Raw genomic sequence first — 24660 nt, 5'->3', positions numbered from 1 at the left:
GTGTTTGTGTGTGTTTTTATTGTAACCTTCTTTTGTCAGGTGAATTAGAAGTCTAAGGGGGCCAATTAATGCCCAGCATGTTTGAACTTGTGGTTCACCAAGACCCAACATGCGGAGAGGACTGCTGGGACTTGTAGTTTGACTGTAAAAAGCAATATTTTTAATTGTAATTTTTACATGCATGAGCCAGGAGTCCATCACCCTGGGATGTCAGGGAAAGCCCGGGGCTTCAGCCCTGGATGAATGAAGCCAGGGCGGAGGAATCTCTTTGGAGGGGAGTCTCCACTCCCTCAGGTGGGAGACGGAACTTGCGGACGGCTACAGCTACACCCGCACGGCAGCCGGCACCTGTTGACGGGCTGCTGCTATTGAAATCAGTGACAAACAGCTCGATCCCTGCTGATTCCAACAGCAGCAGCTCGTCAACAGGCGCTGGCTGCCGCGAGGGTGTAGCTGGAGCCGTCCGCAAGTTCCAGCTCCCACTGCTGCTGGTGGACTCCACATCAAAAGCATGGGAACACCCGTGAAATGCTGGGCGTTCCCATGGGCGTGACCACCCGCCCCCACCCTCAGGAGAGGGTGCGTGCGCCCAACGAACACTGTTCGCCATGGCCACTTGCACCCAGTACATGCACATGTGCAGAAATGCGCAGTACAAAAACATTGCGCACCATTGCAAATTCCCAACGGTGCGCATGAACCAGAATAAGGTACTATGGGGCAGATGTATTAAGCCTTAACAAGAGATAAATGCAAGGGTAATAAAGAGAGATAAACGTCCAGCCAATCAGCTCTTTGGCTTTTTCAAACACAGCCTGTAACATGGCAGTTGGGATGTGATTGGTTGGACGTTTATCTCTCTTTATCACCCTTGCATTTATCTCTTGTTAAGGCTTAATACATCTGCCCCTATATGTGATAGAAATTCAAGTGTGTCAAAGACTCACTTAAGACTCACTTAAGGCGAGATGCATGAAAGTAAAAAATGCAGCCAAACTTCTGAAAAGGTTTGGCAGCAGTTGGCATATGCACCAAGGCTTGGATGCGGTGAGCAATGCCATTTTTAAATAGCTGGTGAGCAATGCCATTTTAAATTCGCCGGTGAGCAATGCCATTTTAAAATCGCCGGTGAGCAATGCCATTTTTGAATCGCCGTTGAAGTGAGCTCAGGGAGGACAGAAACCTGCCCTTCTGCTCCACGGGAGGTTTCTGTCATCCCTGAGCTCCCCTTAGGACACCTGCGTTACGGTTTGACAGGTGTACCGCCCCAGTCAAACTCCTCACTTGCCACTGTCCTACTGTGATGGATCCTACCAGATCCCGCCCAGCATCCCTGGCGGTACACACATTACTGAAACGCATGCAGATAGGACTCCAGATCCAAAACGCAGAAGTCCAATCATCGCAAAGGACGGTTCTTACTGAAAAAGCTGTCCTTCATGCATATATGGCGGTACTAGATGCCGGTATGCATGTGGAGACTGGCGCCAAGCATTGCAAGGGATGCATTCCGCCCTTGGTGTATTTTAGACAAAAGTAAGACCTCTGTGCTTTTGGGGGACCTACAAACAGCGTTTTCATGCTATGCTTCAGTATATGAGACTTGTAGTTCCACACCAACTGGGAAGCCAAAGCCAACCGAATTGTGCAGTAAGTTCAGAGTACAAAACAAGGGTACAGTACATGTGAGAAATGTCACATTCCGTGGTGACATCACACAGCACAGAATGAGTAAAGCCACTTCTGATGTCCTCCCCACTCCCTGTATCCTCCTCCAGTCTTTATTTATAGAACGCGATCTCTGCTGCTCGGGGTGATGTCTGCGAGTGACACACCCGCCATACAACGTCACTGGGCGTCTATTCTGTTATAGGGAAACTTATATCCTCACACTTCCAGCATCTAACCTCAAATAACTCAGTCTGACCACCAAGGGGAAACAGCACACATCTCCTGGGTCTGCTGCATCTGGCTGCTCTCCCTACAGCTGCTTTCTCATTGGGGTGGAAACCACTAACCTTCACATCTAGCACTCGGTAAGTCTTCATATACAGTGATGTTATTATATATATATATATATATATATCATCATCTACTTTAATGCAGACCTAAATGCCGTTTCTCCTTGTTTATTATCTTATCAGTAATCGTGTATTGTGTCATGCATGTATTAGTTTGGCTTAGGGTTATCGCTGTGTGCGGGTATACTGCCTTTGCATTACGATGTTGGGTGTGCCTTTGAGTCATCGTACTGATATTGCATATAACGGGACACACACCCATATCATCACACTTGCCTTCCCTCCTCTATGTAACAGGTTATACAATGGGATTTGTTCACACTTAATAGCATTTTTCCTTTTTTTTTTTATTATACATTTTTACTGTAATGTGCATAAGTTTTGTTTAAAAGCATAGTAAATCATAACTGTATAATAAAATAAGTTCTGATATAAAGATGTGATTATATTCCTAAATCCCTTACTTATATTAAGGTTCAATACAGAACATTTAAGGAAGAATATATTCAGGTTTTATTTTAAATTAAAAAAAAATGAATACAAATGAATACACAGTGGCAGATACAAAGGGCTCTTATTTTAATATTTATCTATTTATTTATTTATTTGTTTGTTTGTTAATTTGTTACACATTGACAGAGTGTTTTTTTTTTTTTTTTTAAATAACCTTCAGTCATAATCCCAGTCACTGACAGACACTCCCTGCAACCTTGGAGCTGGGATATTGTGTTGGGCACTATGTAAATGTAACAAATGCCAGTTATGCAGCAAGTCCTTGCTGGACCTGCACTCAGGGCCGTCTTTTCATATGGGCTTAATGGGCACTTGCCCAGGGGCCCCAGGTGTATAAGGGCCCTATTCTGATAGCTGAGGATCCCCTTTTTCCAGGGATACCAGAATTTTGAAAATCGGCCCTGGGGAACTGGAGATATCCAACTTCAAAGCAGCAGTCCACATCCGACCTGTTAATTACAATTCCCTGTTATATTTCTCAGGTTTTCTCTGACATAGAGTTTTTCTGAGAGTATATTCCAAAACCTGGGACTCTCCCCTTTCTGAAGACACTAGCATGCCCAGAACCAGAGATATCAGCCTTCCAGCAGCCGGTCCCTGCTCCAGCTCCAAACGTCTGGTGTACAGTTTTATATTTTTGTCAATGGATTGCTCTGGCTCCTGATCTCTGATCCCCAAGTCCCCAGAACCTCCTGAAAGTTGGGACTCTAGGTTTTTATACTAGTGAAGGCTAAGAAATCTATTTCCAGATAATGGCGATATCTGCAGTCAACAACCTGCCCTTCCACCGGAAAATGACGAATATTAAGCCCACTCCGTTATCCAACCTTCCCCTGCGTATAAAACACCCCCTACCTCCCTGGAAGTCATTTACAAGGGACCCTTCATTCAGCTCAGTGCCCCCTTCCACACGTTAGTGTTCACCCTCCCACCACCTGTGCAGTAAAGGAGTAATTAGCAGAAGTTACTGCTCCAGGTCCTACATGTTGAGTGGAAGATAGAGCACCTCCTGCCACCCGTGGGACATCAAAGCTGCTGCTGCAAGCACCCCCCCACCCCTAGGAGGGGAGAATGGGTAAGGGCCCCAGTGCATTGCTTTGCCCAGGGGCCCACACTGTTGTTAAGATGGCCCTGCCTGCACTAGTAACGATCAAGTGTCTGCTATAATTCTATGTACTGTAGAATATCTGCACTGGATTTCTGTATCTTTTCAGGAAACCAGATTCTGCTCAGTTTGAGAAGGAAACCCCAAATTCCACACTTTTTGTTGTTGTTAATCCTATATGTCAGTCACAAAAATAAATAAATATAAAATCTTGGATACTAACCCATGGTCCCTGGAAGAACTTGGAAACAGATGTGGAGAATTTGGAATTCTGGGTGTGTTGGTTAGGAAAAAGAAAACCCTTGGGGTTAACTCTTTGTTTCCAAAGCTGGACAACATCTAACTATTGAAGGATTTGTGGTACCAATAAGGATGGTATTTGTGCTATGACAGTGCACGCAAGTAAATATTAACAGTACAACATTTTATCATCACTAATTGCTGCTGACTAAGCAAACACACAAGTTCTACTAAAGCTATGTCCAACTTGATTCAATGGGGGAAAAATCCATACTAACAAATCACACCATTAAAAAAAAAAATTGAGTTGTGATGCCCAAGCTCCCTCTGGTGGCCAATGGACGGATAGATACAGATTGACACACCCATGCCTGGATCATACCCTGCAGTATTCCCCCTCACACTGTGGCTTCAGAGAGCTGTTGCTGGTGGAAGAAGTGTAACGGGAATCAGTCAGAGGGAGACAGTGGAAATAAACCAAAGTTTTTCTCTTTCTGCAGGAATCCGAATACTTGACTGAAAATGCTTCTTTTACTGCTTGGGATCATTCTTCTGCATATTGCCGTCCTGGTGTTGTTATTTGTGTCCACGATTGTCAGTGTAAGTACCCCAAACTTTTTATGTCAACTTTAGTACGCAGATAATATAACAGTTGTAAACATATGTGTCCGTATACATATGGCTGGGGAATCTAGACATTAATCGTAGCCCGTGTCCAGGGTTAGACTTATTCTTGCATATTTTTTACCGTATACAACTGTGTCTGTTACTTATTGCTATCATGGAAACTAGTTATAGTTTGCCTTTCCAGAAATAGTAATAAAAAGAGAGTTTTATATATTGACAGTTTATTTTGTAAAAGGTAGGGAATGATTGTATGAATCTGTGTGTGTCTGGCTCGTTAGTGACTGAAAAGGAACAATACAGTAAATCTATTATTTATAAATATGGAAAGAAAAATAAACATTGTGTATTCTCATTGTGGGCTTTGTCAGGTGACTAGATGTAAATAATATATAGGATGTCTCAGCTAGTCTGGACAGAATCTGTTCTCCAGATGTGCACGGGAGGGGGGCTTCATATAGACAATGTGCATTGTGTGCTTCTTGGAGGGAAAGGGCTGCGGATTTTGCACAGGGATTGAAAATGTGAAATTTGATGCGTGAAATGCACGGAGAGACTCTGCTGGAAGCTGCCTACTCCCATATACATACTATATACAGCTTGTAAATCAGGAGGGGTGTTACTGGTTCTAGAATTTCTCATACCCAAAATAATAGGCTGCACATGGCGGATGATTTTGGGGGTTGGATTTAAAATTACAACCAGATGGGCTGAAAAAAACAATTAACCATGTTGATTTATTTCCACTTCCTATGAAAAGAACATTATTGAAATAAAAGCAGATAGCCTGATGTTTCAGATTGTGTTCTTGATCAGACTAAACCAATACAGGGTTCTATTAAAGTGACATACATCAGTTTCCTCTATTAGAGAAACGCTGTAGATGCCTTCTCCCATCTGGAAACAGGGAGATTCAGGGTTAATAGTCACCCAGACAGTGTTGACAGAGTGTTTCCTTGCTGGAGTCCTTGGTATTTTAGGGATTACCTACTCCAGAAACGTACACATCACCGGTACTATGGTTGGTAGTGGTTGTGTGTTTAGTTTATAAGCAGCCCCAACCCCCCTACCTGCGTGCTGCGAGGGCTGGCTACCACCCAATGCAGGCTGCCTACAGGACACAATGCTCGGTTGGGAAATGCTGCAGCTTCAGGAGCAGATCAGATCCTTTTGGAGCATTCTGGATTTTGTAGTTTTTATTGCTACAAAGTTATTTCATTAGAGCTACTTCTAGGACCGTTTAGTTGCTTTAGAACAAGTGTGGGGTTTTCTCTGAGACAAATGACATTTTTCAAAAGTATGTACTTAAGCAATACATATTGAATACTTTATGTCATGATAAATAAAATGTTATTTATGTCATTTTACATACGTATATTTATATATTAGGGACAATGGGCCAGATGCACCAAGCTTAAAAAAGTGATAAAGTTTAGAATGATAAACAACCAGCCAATCAGCTCCTGAATGCCATGTTACAGTCTGGGTATGAATGATGATAGTTAGGAGCTGCTTGGCTGGTTGTTTATCACTTTCCACTTTATCGCTTTTTAAATCCTGGTGCATTTGACCCATGATCTTGTTTGTTCTCCGTGACGTATGTCTGGATGTATTGTCTTATATTGGTTTATGTTCTGCATGAAGTAATGGGATATCTTGATGATTCTTTCATTTCTTTCCTTTGTATAGGTTCTGTACACATTCCATAGGGCAGATTTATTTAGCCTGGTAATGTTATAAAGTGGCCGCTGATAACGCAGCCAATCAGCTTTTTCTAACTGCCATGTTACGGGCTGGGTTTAAAAAATGGCAGTTAGGAGCTGACTGGCTGGTGCGTTATCAGCAGTCACTTTATCATTTCACCAAGCTAAATAGATCTGCTTAAACACATACAGGGGGACCATTAGCAGCAGTGTAGGGGCCCTGGTCAGAGACTGCCCCCTCTGTTCATATCAGGGCTGTATGGCGATCAGTGATGCTTCATTGTCAGCACATTGTGTAATCTCTATAAAGCACTGGACATGGCAGCACTTCGACTAATGATTCGCAAACAACCCCTGTAGATAATAATGAATGAAATCGCCATGGAATAGGCAGAACATGAGACTGTAGTACTGTATCTCATAAGAGATGGCTTTTCCCTTACAATTACATTTGATCAGAGCACTATGTTATGTTTTCAGATCATGTCATCTTTTCCATAAGGTGTTGGCCACAGAACCAGTACAGTCTGGGCAGGTCAATGAACGGGGTATAGTCACCTGCCAAGATATACAGCGCCTCCTCCTGGCCTTTAACAATGTTAACGCCACTCCCAGTTACACATTATTTTGTGGGTACTGCGCATACAAAAGGGTAACCATTATAATTTTAGAGCCCACAGTGTCTGTATTGTATGTGATCATGTAAGAATGGTAGTCAGTATGGCAATGTGCAGCAAAGTTAAAGGGCCTTATATTTGCTTTTTTATTATAACACTTTGGATGTTTTTCTTTCTTCACCAGAGCTGGCTGGTGAATAACAGCTATTCGGCAGATCTGTGGCAGAATTGCAGTGAGGGGGCCAGCAGCACATGGAACTGCCTCACCGCCTCAAACAATGGTGAGTAGAACTTTGGTCAATAACAGGTGAAGGGCAGGACACCTGTCCGACCAGCAGGAGTGAGGCATCAATGGGAATGAATATAATGATTGTACAATAGTAAATACTCCACTATCGGGTGGGATAATGTTCCTGGCAGCTTCTAGATAGATAGATAGATGTGCCCTCGCTTTCTGGGCATATTACCGACATTTGGAGTAGCAGTGTACCGGACACTCTAGGCGGCAACTTTGGGGGGTATTCAATGCCAGACACTATTTCCAACAGGGGAAATAGCGACCGCCGTCTATTCAATGCTGCCATTTCCTACAGCATCGAAGGCAGATTCCGACAAAACAGATCCAACTTTAATACAAGCCGTGGAAATTCACAGCCGTTTCTCAACAATCCACGGCCATTTTCACTGACACGCCCACTTACCGTCACTCGACAGCCGGAACATTGAATTCCGGCTGTCGGGATTCAGTCGAGCTGGGCAAAAACCGTCCCAGGATTCCAACTAATGGGATGTTCCAACAGTCGGGATCCCAGATTGAATAGCCCCCTTTACCTGCAAAGGAATTGGTACAGTCACAGATAAAGCACAATGGAATTTGACATAGGTAAATCTGTGGCTCCTCAAATCAATGCACTTTTCATGCAGATTCAGACTCAGTCACACAATATATAGAGTAGTTATGTAGTTTTGTCACTTCTACATGTGGACATATCTGTATGTGTCTTAATTATGAAAATAAGATTTTAAGCAAAAAAGTTGTTTGGGGCGGCCGATTTGCTGTGGACCTGAAACATTGATATGGACTATGTAGTTTCATTGAATCAATAGTGAAAAAATACATATCTGTTTATGTATAGATCTGTGATATATCTATACCATTTTACACACACACACAAACAGGCAATATTTTTGCTGATCCCCTGTTGTATAAATAAAGTACAGTCCTAATACTAATATCACACACCTGTCTCTAAAAAAAACCTGGACGCCAGACCACACTTTAACTAAACAAACCATAATTCACTTTGGAGGTTATTTATGAGCTTTGCCCTTTCAGATTCTCAAATAGGTTGGCTACAACTTGGATAAAAATAGTTATAGACCATTGCTTCTACTTAAATCTCAAATTTCAAACTAGCTGAAGTTCCAACCTCATAGCTGAAATGTGTTGTGATTTTTTTTTTGCTTGTAGTGCCCTCTTGTGGTGGATTGGTGTCACTGTAAGTCACTTGTTCATGGTTGAATCCACACTCGTTAATATGGTGGAAAATAACTTGTGAGTCATTTGGCTGCCGATCAAATGACCATGATTCTCACACACAACATTCTACAGCTGTAGCGTCACTTTGCTATGAAATAAAATGACTTTTTTACTTGATTATTCTTACAATGAAACGTCCACAGCCACAAATGTTTTAGGCAGACTGATAACGTTTTCTGCTATGACATTTTAGGGAGTGGAGGGGCATTATGGAAGGCTATTGGCACAAAAACAAAGAAACCATTTTTTGGCTGTGAGGGGATGGGGAATTTGAGAAATTATGTAAGCCAGTCATTTTTTGTAAAGGGTTTTGTAAAGTGGTATCTTCTGATTTATTTTTTGGATAAACTATTTTATGGGGGTAGATTGTCATAAAAAATATTTTTTCCGTAAACTCGTGAGACTCATAAGTGCTGTGATATCAGTAATGCTGTGCAGAGAAACCATTTCTATTGTTGGGAATGCTGTAAGGAGAAACCATCGATTAAAGTTTAAGTGCTGTATTCAATGCCGCTTGCCTCGGCCGGTGAGGGGGTTAAACAGCAAGGATTGAAGAAAACGAGCGATCCTTGCTGTTTAACTCCCTCGTCGGCCGCTCACCCTATTCAATGTCCCCCAAACAGCGAGACCAGCGGTTAATGCAGCGAACCCACTGCATTTAGCCGTGGGTTTCACTGCTTCTGCAGTCACATGCACCGATTCCCCCTCGCTCAAAAAAGGGAGCGAGGGGGAATCAGCGTATGAGGGGGGGTCAGTTGAATACTGACAGGGCGAGCGGTGACAGCGTGCAGGAAGCTGTCACCGCTCGCTCACAGGATTGAATATACACCAAAGAGGTTCTTTTCTAAAAATCAACATGCCTACCTTTTTCTTCATGCAGCTTGGAAGTCCCTATAATTAGAATTTTTTTTTGTGCTTAACCACTACAGGAAATTCAAATGTAGTCTACACAAGAGAATATTCAAAATAATATTTAGCGTATCCATAGCTTGGCACATAGCGAACCAACAAAATAGTGGAGTCCAGGGGCAGGGCAGCAGAGAGCCTGGCGGGGGCCAGAAACTTTTAGGGGGCATAGACCAATCACAGGAGTAGTCACCACCCTTAGAATAAAATACAGACAAAATATCACTTAAAGTACCACGCTCAAGCCCAGCACACAGCAACATGTGCTGTGTTGTGATTTGCCTAATGGGCCCCTCCATCAGACCTGGGCCCGGGTAATTAATAATCAGCCGCACTGTCCAGGGGCAAAGAGCCCAAGTAGGAGATGTGGAGTGTAGTCCCAGCACAGATATGTAAGTAGTGAGAACAGGAGAGCCCTGCTCATAGGGTCTTACAGCCTAATGGGAAGGGTGGGGACAGAGATTACACAAGGAGAAAGTCCTTTTATGGGAGCCGAGGGCAGGAAGTTAGAGTGGGAGAGATGGAGGAGGCAAGAGGGTGAGGTGGTGGACTAAGGAGTTTTTATGAACAGGGGGGTTTTCATGGCTGGATTGAAGTTAATCGAATGAGAAACTTTATCTCATTGAGGAGCAGCACATGGATCTTGGATTCGGGGGCTAGATGTAGTGTTCATAGAGGAGGAAATATGGTGGTCATTGGCGATTGGAAAGGTCAGGTGGTGGCATGTATGTGGTTAACGTTGGAGATAGAGAGAGCACTGGACTTAGCAAGAGCCTTGAAGGGAAAAGGGAGCCAGTTCAGGACTTGGTGGAAAGGGGAGGCAGATGTAGAGCATTACCGGAGAGGAAGTGATGAGAGCAGGAGAGGTCAGTATGGAGGAGGTTGCAGTAGAAGAGATGACAAATGGGCTTTTAGTTTGGTTACATCCTGGGACAGGAAGGGTCTGATGCGAGTGATATTATGGAGCTGGAAGCGGCATTATTAATTAAGTTTGAATATGGGGCGAAGGAGAGGGAGGAGACAATATGACATCCAGGCAGCAGACCTGGGGAACAGAGACTATCCCAGTTTTTTTAGATGAGCATGCCACAAAGTAGAAGTGGCCCTGTGGTGATGACCTGGGGTGTACTCTGTGCAGTTCAGGAGCCTAGCTTATTTTTCTAATATTTTGCCTGTGTATATATATATATATATATATATATATATATATATATATATATATATGTTGGGATGTATGCAAATTATGCAGGGCCAGATCAGTTCTGTTATTTTGGGCCTTGGCATAATGAACAAGCTGCTGGTACATTCGAGGGAGGATTCGTCCTTCTTTCTTTGACAGTTTCCCCCATTTAGTGATTAGCAAAGACTCTGGAATGTAAAGGACATTAATATCATAGCTACTCTTGCATTAGCGTTTACCTTGTTACGTCTCATTCTATAGAAAGTTATTGCATGTCACAGTTAGATGTGACCAATGCATCACAAGGTGATGGAATAACTTAATCAAATTTTCTAAAAGACATTGGCAGAAATTTAGATCCATTCAAGCTTATTACGTTTATGAAGCATCTTAGCTAAGTATTTTAGAGAGAGGTCTGATATTTATTTAACAATGAACAAATAAATTCTAATATAGTTCTAATAATAAAGATCTGTCTAATTTGTTGTTATTATGAATAAGGTAGGAAGAAGGGACTTAGGGTTAGAACCCAGACACTTTTTTTATCAAAATCAACTGATACAGGTTGAAAGGTTCAACTGACAAAGAGATAGTTTGAAGTCATCTTTATACACGTGTCCTCATACCACACGTCTCAATATTCCATGTACCTGGCTGGAGCGAGCCACCACGTCCCATGTAACTTTGCTAGTGTCAGACATCTTTTTTGCATCTTTTTCTTGGAAAAAGAGTTTATATTGCAATGCAATGTGTCTAGGATGCACCTGGAGACTGTGCTGATTAATTTGATAGTTGACACTTCTAGATCTGTATATGAAGCACAACAGAACTTGAAAAAGTCACAGCTGCTCCATCGTAGCACCTAACATACATATCGAACTATTCAGTACAGTCTCCTGGTGCCTCTTAGGGCCTTATTCTGGTCGATGCGTTTTTTAGCCGTCTGTGCATGCGTGGGCAACGCAAGGTCTCCGTACTCGTTCTCACTAATACCGTACAGAAATGTGCACTGTATTCACTTGGGAAATATGGGCGTAATATGGGCCTCATTCGTAACTACACAGGGGCGTAGTTTCAAAGTGGGCTAAACTGGGCGTAAACATGGGCGTACACGAGGGAGTGCACTAATTCTTGTAGGCGTGCATTCGGACAGCACACCGACTGCACACGAACAAAAAGGCAGGAAATATGCGGTCTTCATAAGCAAATATTGCTTTGCGGACACCACTCGGTCATGCGCTAGGCATTCGGAACGCCCAATCAGTACGGCCGCACCTGAACCAATGTCAGCTGAACACAATACAATCCACTCCTTTACTCATTACTCATTAATTACACTCTTTTCATTGCTTCAATTGGAACCATTGCAGCTTAAATGGACCATCACAAAACACACAAATATAAGCTGAAAGCACGGCTGCATTTTTTACACACATTTACACTGTAAGCAATGGACAGAACTTGCTATCACTAATATAAATGTATATGTCACTTTTACATTCACCAATAACAGCACACATCCGTGCGTACGGGCAGGTTCCCGTCCGTTCTGACGCGGTAAGACCGTGCAAATGCTGTAAGACCGTGCAGAATATGTGTGTGTCCACCTCACACGCAAGGTTTGGATGTCGTCCGTAAACACACCCTGTTCTTAAAGTGTGAGTCCGTCCGTATGCGGAGGACCGGTGGGCATTTCTTCGTACGATGTCCGCACAGCATGGTGTGCGGACCGCTCCGAAAGAATTCGGAAATTTACGTTCCAACCAGAATAACCTCCTTAGTGACATCACATTGTGAATTAGATGCATTTTCAGGTAAAAAGATGCAAAAAAATGTCCATTGCATGGGACCTGGCGCAGTTACTTATTAACAGTTGGGAAAACAGAAGACACAGTGGGTGGTATTCAATTGATATATTGCGCCCGTTCTTCCATCTAACATAATTTTTTGGGCCAAAATTCAGTTGTGTGTGTCATGCTCATTATGGTCAGGTTTAGCAACACATTTGTGCATCTCAGCTCACCTCCTCCATGTGATAGCGAGCTGAAATGCTGGTGTTTAACAATTGAATACCACCCAGTGTGTCAGATCGACATTTCGGTTTATCACTGTGATCAAGATCACAACTGTACAGGCAAAATGGCGTACCTTAAAACCCCACCGAGTGTTCTCTTCCACCAATGCCCGCCAGGTCCATCTTCATCACATCTGATGGCATGCGCCATCTTGCGCTATTTTATTTATATATATATATAATCCTTATATGCCGGCACTCCCAGACAGCTTGATCCGGTGCACTCTCCAAACATAAAATACAGTTCCACAAGAAAGAGGCACACGGACACCAGTCAGCAGTTTCAAATAGATGTATTGGGCATAGCACTATCAAGCGCTTTCGGGGACACCACCCCGTCTTGGGCAATTATCCTATTTGAAACTGCTGACTGGTGTCCGTGTGCCTCTTTCTTGTGGAACTGTGTATATATATATATATATATATATATATATATATATATATATATATATATATATATATATATATTTGTTGCAAAATAATGTTCTAAATGCAGCAGTCTTTGAAATGTTAGTGGAATAGTGAGACTCTCAGAGCTGAGGATAAAATGGTCATGTTAGTCATTAGATCTGTTCCAGACATTTTGTAGATACTGTAACTGGAAAGATCAGATATTTACGTAATTGTCCATCCACAGGAAATAGTGCACAGAGGCCCAGCACATTCTGACTGATGGATGGTATACCTTAACATTGCCAGTGAATATAAATGTTCTAGTAATTTGGTGCATGTGTAAATACTAAATAATTCAGGAGAAGAGTTCCTATTGTCTAGAGAGATTCTGCTTGATTATTCCGATAAAAGCATTATGCTTTATTAAATTTGTCCTTCATTATTAGACTATTAGAGCCTGGTTGGTTACTGTGGTTGTCTCTTATAGAGAGCATTACTAGACTATTAGAGCCTGGTTGGTTACTGTGGTTGTCTCTCAAAGAGAGTATTACTAGAATATTAGAACCTGGTGGTTATACTGGGGCTGCCCCTCAGATACGGCATTACTAGACTATTAAAACCTGGTGGTTATACTGGGGCTGCCCCTCAGATACAGCATTACTAGACTACTAGAGCCTGGTGGTTATACTGGGGCTGTCTCTCAGATACGGCATTACTAGACTATTACAGCCTGGTGGTTATACTGGGGCTGTCTCTCAGATACGGCATTACTAGACTATTACAGCCTGGTGGTTATACTGGGGCTGCCCCTCAGATACAGCATTACTAGACTATTAGAGCCTGGTGGTTATACTGGGGCTGCCCCTCAGATACGGCATTACTAGACTATTAGAGCCTGGTGGTTATACTGGGGCTGCCCCTCAGATACGGCATTACTAGACTATTAGAGCCTGGTGGTTATACAGGGGCTGCCCCTCAGATACGGCATTACTAGACCATTAGAGCCTGGTGGTTATACTGGGGCTGCCCCTCAGATACGGCATTACTAGACTATTAGAGCTGGTGGTTATACTGGGGCTGCCCCTCAGATACGGCATTACTAGACCATTAGAGCCTGGTGGTTATACTGGGGCTGCCCCTCAGATACGACATTACTAGACCATTAGAGCCTGGTGGTTATACTGGGGCTGCCCCTCAGATACGACATTACTAGACCATTAGAGCCTGGTGGTTATACTGGGGCTGCCCCTCAGATACGGCATTACTAGACTATTAGAGCCTGGTGGTTATACTGGGGCTGCCCCTCAGATACGGCATTACTAGACTATTAGAGCCTGGTGGTTATACTGGGGCTGCCTCTCATAGAGCGCATTTTTAGACTATAAGAGCCTAGGTTTCCCCTCAGAGAGATTGATTGTATTGTTTAATATACATTGGGAATAAGACAGTGCTCATAAAATTTGTGTTATTTTATTTGTTCAGCAATACATTGACTTTCCAGATCAAGATACGGCATTACTAGACTATTACAGCCTGGTGGTTATACTGGGGCTGTCTCTCAGATACGGCATTACTAGACTATTACAGCCTGGTGGTTATACTGGGGCTGCCCCTCAGATACAGCATTACTAGACTATTAGAGCCTGGTGGTTATACTGGGGCTGCCCCTCAGATACGGCATTACTAGACTATTAGAGCCTGGTGGTTATACTGGGGCTGCCCCTCAGATACGGCATTACTAGACTATTAGAGCCTGGTGGTTATACAGGGGCTGCCCCTCAGATACAGCATTACTAGACCATTAGAGCCTGGTGGTTATACTGGGGCTGCCCCTCAGATACGGCATTACTAGACTATTAGAGCTGGTGGTTATACTGGGGCTGCCCCTCAGATACGGCATTACTAGACCATTAGAGCCTGGTGGTTATACTGGGGCTGCCCCTCAGATACGACATTACTAGACCATTAGAGCCTGGTGGTTATACTGGGGCTGCCCCTCAGATACGACATTACTAGACCATTAGAGCCTGGTGGTTATACTGGGGCTGCCCCTCAGATACGGCATTACTAGACTATTAGAGCCTGGTGGTTATACTGGGGCTGCCCCTCAGATACGGCATTACTAGACTATTAGAGCCTGGTGGTTATACTGGGGCTGCCTCTCATAGAGCGCATTTTTAGACTATAAGAGCCTAGGTTTCCCCTCAGAGAGATTGATTGTATTGTTTAATATACATTGGGAATAAGACAGTGCTCATAAAATTTGTGTTATTTTATTTGTTCAGCAATACATTGACTTTCCAGATCAAGAAATGCAGCACTATCTACATAGGCAGTCACTGAAGTGTCCATTCTAGATGATTTGATGTAAATGTGGGAAAGCAAACTCCATTGATGTGTCCTGAAGATATGGGGTTCCTTTACAGTTGCTTGAGAAGTGTTCTGTGGAAAGTCTTTTTGGGAAAGACATAAAACACAATCCATACAGCTGTGACTGGATCTGTGCCAGATACGACTGTACATTTATTTATTTATTTATTTATTAATTAACAGTTTCTTATATAGCGCAGCATATTCTGTTGCGCTTTACAAAAGGAGACAGTGATACAACAAACAGGGTATTTACAGACAGTCAAAAGGAGGTAGGAGGGCCCTGCTCATGAACATATACTGTGTGTGTGTATGTGTGTGTATATATATATATATATATATATATATATATATATATATATATATATATATATGACTAAATATGTTATATATGACTGTTAAGATGGATTAAGAACTAATAAAACTTCCAAGCGGCAAGTGGATCTATCTGACAATTATAATCATTTTTGGGTCAATTCTGTCAGCCGTGAGATCCCTCATGGGGGAATAAGAACAGCTATGTACTGTATTTATGGTGCCTATGGATCCACAGGTTTTTATTTGTATTGACTGCATACAAAATCAGAGAATCTGGCATGCGATCATCTACAAATGAGATGAGTTGCATTGCTGTTGCCACACGCCCACATATCTAAACTGTTGCAACAGCAACTTTTCCCTTTGACCCCCTTATGTTTAATTTATTGAGAACTAACAAGCTGCAAGGTTCATGCCTCATTGATGTCACTAGATCCTAGAGAATTGATTGGCTGCATTCTCACAGATACTGATTCAGGCTGTACAATGCTTTCACAAAGTGATGATAACAGATGCAACTCAATGGCATATATTCAATGCCGTGGGCGAGCGGTGACTGCGAGCAGGACTTTTTGCTCGCAGTCACCGCTCACCCTGTCAGTATTCAACTGACCCCCCTCATTCGCAAATTCCCCCTCGCTCCGTTTTTTGAGCGAGGGGGAATTTGCGAATGTGCCTCCAAAAACTGCGAGAATTGAGACTAATTACAGCGAGTTTGCTGCACTAGCCGCGGCTCTCGCAGTTTAGGGGAATCCTCGCCGTTCTGTGACTGCGAGGATTCCCCCGGAACGTTGCATAGTGCGAGCGGCCGGCGCGGGGCTTAAACTGCGAGGATCACTGGTTTTCTGTGATCCTCGCAGTTTAACCCCCTCGCAGGCCGCTCGCACCGGCATTGAATACCTGCCAATATCTTACCACTCTCATTGCCTTCATCTCCATTTGTACTAAAAGACTGTCTAAAAGATCCTGGCTAATATAACTGATCCTTCACTTAGCATCTGGAAGGTATTCCAAGATTAGATAATTGACAGTATGGATATGCTTACATACAATAACCTAAGGTTCTTCACAATCTATAAAAATTACATTTCATACACATTTTAAGTGCTTTTGTGTTTATAGATTATGAATAAGTAACAATTGTGTTTATGTTCATTCACAGAATGGCTCCAGTCTGTCCAAGCAATGATGATACTATCTATAATCTTCAGCGTTCTGTCCCTGTTTCTCTTCTTCTGCCAGCTGTTCACCCTCACAAAAGGTGGACGCTTCTACCTAACTGGGATCTTTCAAATTCTTGCAGGTAAGTGATACTGCGATACTGTCATGTTAGCAAAAATGGTTTCAGCTTTTAAAGGTTCTAGTTTGCAGTGGTGCAAACACATAATATCAGGCTACCGCATCATTAGGGTTATGGTGGGTACATTTGACCAGGGCCAGGTCATCTGTAATTACTTTTTAAATGCAAGTCACACATATCTATCCAGTAGGTTAAGTGGTCGAAGCTAAAACTTTTAGTCAATAGCAACATTCATTTAAAAGCAGCACAGAGCACTTCAGCTTAGTCAACAAGTATTCTCTTTCGTAAGTTTAAGTAAGAGCTGGGATCATGGGTGAAGATTGCAGAGGCGTTAAGCACTCCATCTGCTGTAAATGGTTAACAAAAGCACACAATAGTGATACAGTAGGTTTCTTTAAAACTGATTAAGGCAGAACACAAGATAAGTAATATACAGTGTAAATCGCTAACTTATAGAACGGTAACCAAAAAAGGACATTTCAGTTTTATATGCAGTTGTCTTTTAAGTTCAGCATTTATAAAAATACGGTTACCATGTGTGATGAAAAGTCTGCAGAGTTTATATAAATGCCGGCTAGAGATTACTATTCATCCATTCATTCAGTAGGGTAGGCTATTTGAGCTCTGGATTATCAGCTTTCCATGCTGTTACATAGCTGGGCGCTGACTCATTGTGGGTTATTAATTGGGCAGCTGTCTGGTCTTAATGGTTGCATTGGTACCTAAAATGTCAGTGGTATGCTAACACATATAACCTTATTGTAACATTACATTGCTATCTTGTATATATATATCTCCTTAGAAACCAAATAAATACAAATAGGCTAATTTAATTAGCCGGTGTGTCATTTACAAATTTACATAACACTGAGCAAGTGCTTTTTTTTTATTCTGTGCTTTAATAGAAACATGGCTGGGAGCTTTCACCTGATTTGCCTCAATGGGCTACATCAGATTTGTGCATACTGCACCAGTTTATTAGTGAAGGGGCACAATTGAGATAAAAAATAATGTACGATTGTAAGCTCTGGAGAGAAAAACCATCTCCTCTTCTGTTCCATGTATGTTACTGTAACTTCATCTCTGACTGTACAGATTTTCACAATATAGTGTGATTATATAAACAGAATATATTGATAAAATACTACAAAGAATAGCATGCATAAAAATAATGAATATAATATAGTGATAGAGGCCTGCCCATCTACCCCATAATGTCCAAAATGTCTTCCATTTTTCTTTCAGTTACATATTAACAATAAGAGGATAACATATAATTATTAGCAGTAATGTACCTACACCAGTGATGGAACTTGTGGGTTGTGGGCCCAGATCCCAAAATATAATTTGGGCACCTCCACCTCAACCCAAGTTCACAATTTGCAACATGGCAGAGTGTGACAGGAAAAAAACAGAGGGTGACAAGAAGAGGATGACAGGAACAGCAGTGGGCCCCTTAGTCTTCAGGAGCCCCAATGCACTGCACCTGCTGCACCAATGGTACTGTAGTTCTTCTTCTGACCTACACTGCAAATCGTGAAACATTAATAATATTAAAAAGAGCACAGATACAGTTGAAATATGTAATATAAATGTAAAAATAAAATAGAAGAATCATAAATCAACACAGGTGTCACAATATAATAAAAAATAATTTCCAATAGATTAAAAATGTGAACAGCCAAATCAAGGTCCCGGTACAGATAATTTGTGTTTATAGAATCTTTATCAAAGTGGTGCTATGCTCACCTCCTCTGGAGATAGATAATGTCCGACAATAAAGTGCAGTGGTGTACGTCCGCATAAAATTGGTTTAGAGCCAGGGCTGGGTAGGTTCAGGTGCCAGTGAAGAATAAACACACTAGCCTGTGTGTGATCACGGATTCCTTAGTGAGAACCAGGTGCTGGGCAGTATGTAAACCCCTGTTGCAATGCACCTTAGTCTTCCTTCTCCAGGTGGCAGGAGAGGGAACGAATGTCAATAGGTAAATAAATACCTGTTTGCTGCGAATGCCACTAGCGGTCAAAGGCATCTAGTTAGACGCCTAAACTTGGTCAACGATGTCCAGATAGACAGTGACAGTGACAGGAGATCGACGCCTTTGAATGATCAACAGGAACAGGGTTGACTGTAACAGGGTTGATGTATTTTTCATGGAATTTTTTGGTGTCGAATGTCACAAGGGTCCCCTTGGACACAATGGGTGAAATTGAATAGGATGAGAGATTCAGAAAGTGAGAGATTTGGTAAGAATTTGCCAGGTTTTTTTTTTAAAGCGGCAATCATTTACACTGCAAAACCAGATTGATTTTGCAGTGTTAATAATTGCTACTTTAAAAAACTGGAGATTTCTTACCAAATCTCTCACTTTCTGATTCTCTCATCCTATTAAATTTCACCCTGTATGTGCATTGTCGACTTAAACATGGGTGATCCTATATCACAGAACCAGAGGTATTATGGGGTAAATTTACTAAAGGTTCTAAATAGCAATAATTTCTCTATTGCATACTAGACAAAAACAGACAGACTAGCTCATATTGTGAAAATAAAAAGCAGAATCAAAGTATCTTGTATGCTCCATTGATGGATTTCCCAGGGTACTGATGACTGCATGCTGCACTCTGCTTAGCTCTCAGCCCTGCCCAGCAATCTGCCCACTGGCATTGCAGGGAAGAGTGCGTTATGGGACCATTGCAGTCGTAAGTCACCCTGGTAGATCCAGTGAAACATGCATACAGTATAAGGTAAGTATATTTCTCTTTATTTTAACATTTTGAGCCACAAACTATTGTAACAATTTTCCTTTGTTTAAGTTATGTATAATATGCACAGAAGGTCCATAATAATACTTGCAGCAGCTCTTTTATTGTTCAAGGCAGTTTTCTGTGCCACCGCCCTCTTCCTGATCTTTAAGGGACATTATTCTAGTCTTCCAGGAAATGCCACTGACACAGTCTTGCTTTTCTTTAAATGTCGGTGCCACACAAGTGGGAGGTTTGGCTTGTTAGAGTCAAATGACCTGGCCTGCAAAATGCCCACTTGTGCATTTTCGTGAACAAAGCACTCATTGTGACAGAGCCACCCCAGCCAGGAATGTAGGTGTCCTGCGGCCAGTTTAGAATACAATTATAAAGGAATGGCCGGTGCCACAGAATTTGCTGCAGCAAACAATGCAGCTCTTACAAGTTGGAAAAGACCGACCACTTAGCAAAAAGGTCCTGGCGCTGTTAAATTAATCTGTAAACAAGATTTCTCTGAACTTTTTTTTACAAACGTTGGGATTGGAGATCAGTGACAAATACTTTAACATGTGTGCTTATTCTATGGCAGCTCGCCATTGCATTGTACATTAAGCAGCTGCAAGAGTTTTGAGAATATAGGATGACACTACAATACTGACCTGCGGCCATACTCCTGAGACAGCCATTGGTTAAGAAGCACGGCTCAATAAAGCACTTAGCATGCTCGCTTGGGATTAGCATACTCCTGATTTACTGGCCAATTGTTTAGCTAATACATCAATACATCTTTTAGATTAAAATGATGGGTTGCATTTGGGGATTTGTCCACGGCTTGTCCATACCTACAGTATGTTGCGAATAAATCACTTTGACCTGGCTTACCCATTTACATTGCACTGAAACTCAGGCCCCTTACCAGAACTAACCCTGCAAGCTAGCTGAGTCGGATTCCCAGGTCACTGGACCCAGGTTATCCCTTTTCAACTGAACCGAAACCTGGTTAAACATGGCATGAACCCATGTTATTGTGGCAGTGAATAGGGGTTTAATTCAATCAATTTAGGAGGAGAATTTATTTCTATTTTGCTCTAAAATCTTCATTAAACTATATTTTAGTTATGACAGGAGCTTCTGCAAATTAATATTAGCTAAAATCTATGAGACAATTCATAGAAAATAAAGAACAAAGAGGCCAGATGAGAAATCAGCTATTCCAAATAAAAAAATGTTCAGCAATATATTCTGTAAATGTTAATTCATTTTTAACAATAATGGGTGCTGCCCCTAGTGGGCAGTTTGACGGTAGAATGCTTATATGGCCATAGGGCCATTTCACACACATCGGTTTTGACTGGACAGCAAAAAGACGGACAAATTTTGGGCGCAGTGTTTATCATCATTAACACTCTATAAGGTATAATGAAGTTATATTGCATTAAAGTCAATAAACTGTGGAATAGACCTAACGCACTGTACTACACAACAGCACTTTTAGATGACCAATATATACACTTCACCTATAGTTTATATTTTGGGCTGAACTACAGCCATGTCAACTTAGGTAGCCAATTAAAATGTTTTTTAACACTGGACGTTTCATATATGGCTCAATGACTGAAAATATTTCTATTTGACTCTAATGTCCTGTTTATCTTTCTTAGGGCTGTGTGTGATGGCTGGAGCTATCATCTTTACTGTGCGGCACACAGAATGGAATAAGGACCCTGCGGCCAACTTTGGATTTGCCTATATTTTGGCTTGGGTGGCTTTCCCGTTAGCCGCTATTAGTGGCATAATTTATGTCATCTTGAGGAAGCGCGAATAAACACCTGAAGACCACCACATCTGGGGGAAAAAAAGCTCAATACAAAGTTTAAAGGGGATCCTAAAGAAGTGAAACCAAAAATTTCAACCTCCCCTCACCAGAGAGAGAGAGAGTATGGTGGGGGCAGGTTCCTGTGTTAATTGAAGATGTAAATAGTATCTATGGTTTAAAAACCTATTTATAACACTTTTTACATATATGTACATAGTATTGTTTGCTTATTTTGACCTCTAGCTTCTGTAAGCTTAAAAACCAAAAACAACAACAAAAAAAGTGTCTACTACAAAATATATATTTTTTGTGTGTGGATAGCATCCCCAAAACAAAAGATCCAATTTGTGTGCCTTACAATAAGATATGAACAGTCTTAACCTGTACCAATTGCTACCCCATATGGAGTAAAATGCAGTTACCGGCATTAAAAACATGGCTTCCTTACCAGATACAAAAAGGCTGATGCTAGAGCAAGAGAGGTGCTTATAGCACAAAGGCCATTTTGAAGCTAATACTCCATAGCAGTTACCGTAAGTGTTCACCTGGTTCATATGCAGAGAGAGAGGCTTGTGACCTGGATGGAACTTATACGGGGTAGTGGCCGTAGTGCGCGGACAGTGAGCCAAAGCAGAATTGGCAATGAGGCTGAGCAAGCGGGAGGGTCATTCTTCAAAATGCCATTTGACTTTTGCACTGAAGCCACGCCAAAGTACTGTGGAAGATGTTTATCATGTGTGAATATGACAATTAAGCCTTGTTATATTTCACCTTTTTTGGGCATTGTACTGAAAACAATAACGTAATTATCTCTTTCTCAAACCAATGTGTGGAGGCATTGAAAAACACCACAGTTGGCTTGTAGCAAAATCCTTTAACATTTCAATGTGTTATTGCTTTCTCAAGTACTGTTTTGTTATTATGGCCTTCTCATTAATGGGCAAAGGCCTTCTTTGAATTGACCCTACACTGCCAGTGGAGATTGCAAATTTTTGCAGTGCCAGAAAGTGAGAGGGACTTTACCAGCTGGATGTATGCCTGTCTCTAGAAGGATATCTCAAATAAATTTAGAAGTGTTTGAAGAAAAGTACAATATATGTTTATTTTTTATTTTAACCAATGTGCATGTATTATACGTAAATAAATATATAAATATATATAACAAGGTAGCCAAAATTTTTACCAAATGTTTCGCTTCTAAAAAAACATTCTAGATAATTGACCTAACATTTCTGATATCTAACTGAAAGACATTAGAAGTTGTTTCTCACCATGTAGGTTAAAATGAAAGAAAAAAAGTGGTGCTATGACAATTTTTTTGGACCATTCCTTATACAGTATTTTAACATTTGTCTAATTTTTGACCCAGTAACATCTTATGTTTTTAGTTTTCTTTACTGTTTTGTTATTTTGAGAATAAAACCATTGAACTTGTCTAGTTCTATAAAGTGAGGTCTATGTGAATATTTAATAATAAAAAAAAATGGCTGCTTAGAAGACTGGTGAAGTGATCATTGTAAGCTCTGTTATGTCATGATGATGATGAGGATACTGATGATGATGTCAGGGTCACATGATTCAGTGAAAGAACTGGACTCTGATCTGGTTCAATTCACAAGAGGCAGATTGTGTTGTGAAAGTGACGCATCTAAATACATATGTACGGTACTGTACATCAGTAGATTGGTAAATATGCCCTCTTTGACGATGAATTATCAAACTTACGGGCCCCCCTTACTCAAAAACTGTGAAGGTAACCGTTTTTCAGTATTTTCATTATAATGCAGCCTAATAATTCACTGAAAATTGCTCAGATAGGGACACTAACTTCCTTGTGCATTCATAGCAGTAACATGCGTACAGGGGATGCAGAGAGACTGAGCCTCATCTGTCATACTCCAGCATACTCGAGGGGTTTAACTAAAATTGATTTGATTAATACAAACAAGATATTTATAATTGATAATCTTTGTACTATTTGCATAATTTTATAGTCAAAACTCCCCAAATTTGCAACACCCTATTGTATAATGCCCGCATGAACCACCGGTCTCATGTGTGTGTATAAATCTGTCTGTAATACTAGCCAGTGCCTCCCAAGCCATTGACCTCAATGCACGTCACTGATTCATATGTTCTATTCCAGAAGAACTGGTTCAGCTAACAACAACGTGGCTGTTTATGTGTGTTTCTGCATGCTTGTAGGAGACAAGTGCCTTTCTAAATGCCACGTAACATGTCCCACCACACCTGCAATTCACCAAGGCCACTTCCTATATCCAAAATGTCTGCCCCTTTTGTGTACTACATCCTTTTACTGTCTGACATAATTATGATTACAGAGGGTAATAACACCATACTCAAGTAATAAGTTAGTAGTAATTCTACAATATTTCATACTCAAGATGATCATGCTGGACGGGACATGTTTTTCTGCAGACTATATACATTTGCACTTTTACAATGACTAGGTCTAGTAAGTAGATATAAAGCCCTCTCCAATTGTACAAGATACTAATCTGGACTCGTAAGTTCCCACTAGTTTTTTGCTTTATGTTTTTCATTGTTTGTACCAAATATCTGTGCACTAAGAAGCAAAAAATAAAATTCAGAGTAACTCATTTGCTGGATGTCTGAGCATCTGTCCATTGGAAATGGAAAACAAGTTGATGTTGTGAGGTTTGCCTACATTACTGCATGCCTCCCTACAATCCCTATTTAGGAGGAACTGTTCTTCTAACTAAGTTATTGTGGATTGGGAAATGTGTCCTGTTCACGGCTGCTTTAGATAGTGGTAAATCGATGGTGTAAGGTATTGGGAAGGTCCAAATATTGGTGACATAGTCTTTAAAATATATATTTCAACTTATTAAATTGGCGAATCGGGAATATGGGCCTGATTCAGACTTGATTGCGGGGAAAATTAGTTTTTAAAATGGGCAATACCATGTGCAGTGCAGGTGGGGCAAATGTAACGTGCAGAGAGGATCAGAATTGGGTGAGGTGCACATGTTACATTTACCCCACCTGCAGTGCACATGGTATTAGCCAATTTGAGAACATAAATATAATATAATATATGCAATTCCTGAGCTGTGAGGTTGTGAGTATTGAGCTGTCTTGACAAAGGCCCTCCAGTGGCCGAAACGTTGACCTACAGAATCCACTGATCCACAAAGTAAGATACTATTATTT

At 41.4% G+C, this 24660-nt stretch overlaps 1 protein-coding gene across 1 annotated transcript; it reads left to right on the top strand.

Annotated features, from left to right (window-relative positions):
* Positions 1-1500: 1500 nt before the first annotated feature.
* Positions 1501-24086, top strand: PMP22 (peripheral myelin protein 22). The gene is made up of 5 exons (XM_083148378.1): positions 1501-2036; positions 4380-4479; positions 7008-7104; positions 16767-16907; positions 21311-24086. The coding sequence occupies exons 2-5, from the start codon at positions 4402-4404 to the stop codon at positions 21472-21474; spliced, it is 480 nt and encodes a 159-aa protein (XP_083004504.1). The 5' UTR covers positions 1501-2036; positions 4380-4401; the 3' UTR covers positions 21475-24086.
* The last annotated feature ends 574 nt before the right edge of the window (positions 24087-24660 follow it).

This window comes from Crinia signifera, chromosome 6 (genome assembly GCF_055691185.1).
Source record: "Crinia signifera chromosome 6, ASM5569118v1, whole genome shotgun sequence".
Classification (NCBI taxonomy): domain Eukaryota; kingdom Metazoa; phylum Chordata; class Amphibia; order Anura; family Myobatrachidae; genus Crinia; species Crinia signifera.
The sequence above is the reverse complement of the archived record's forward strand: the minus strand, read 5'-3'. Positions and strand labels throughout refer to the sequence as shown.

Coding starts and splice junctions, on each gene's coding strand:
- PMP22 (XM_083148378.1), top strand. CDS start 4,402: ATGCTTCTTTTACTGCTTGGGATCATTCTTCTGCATATTGCCGTCCTG. Junction 4,480..7,007: donor TTGTGTCCACGATTGTCAGT/GTAAGTACCCCA, acceptor TTTCTTCACCAG/AGCTGGCTGGTGAATAACAG. Junction 7,105..16,766: donor CCTCACCGCCTCAAACAATG/GTGAGTAGAACT, acceptor GTTCATTCACAG/AATGGCTCCAGTCTGTCCAA.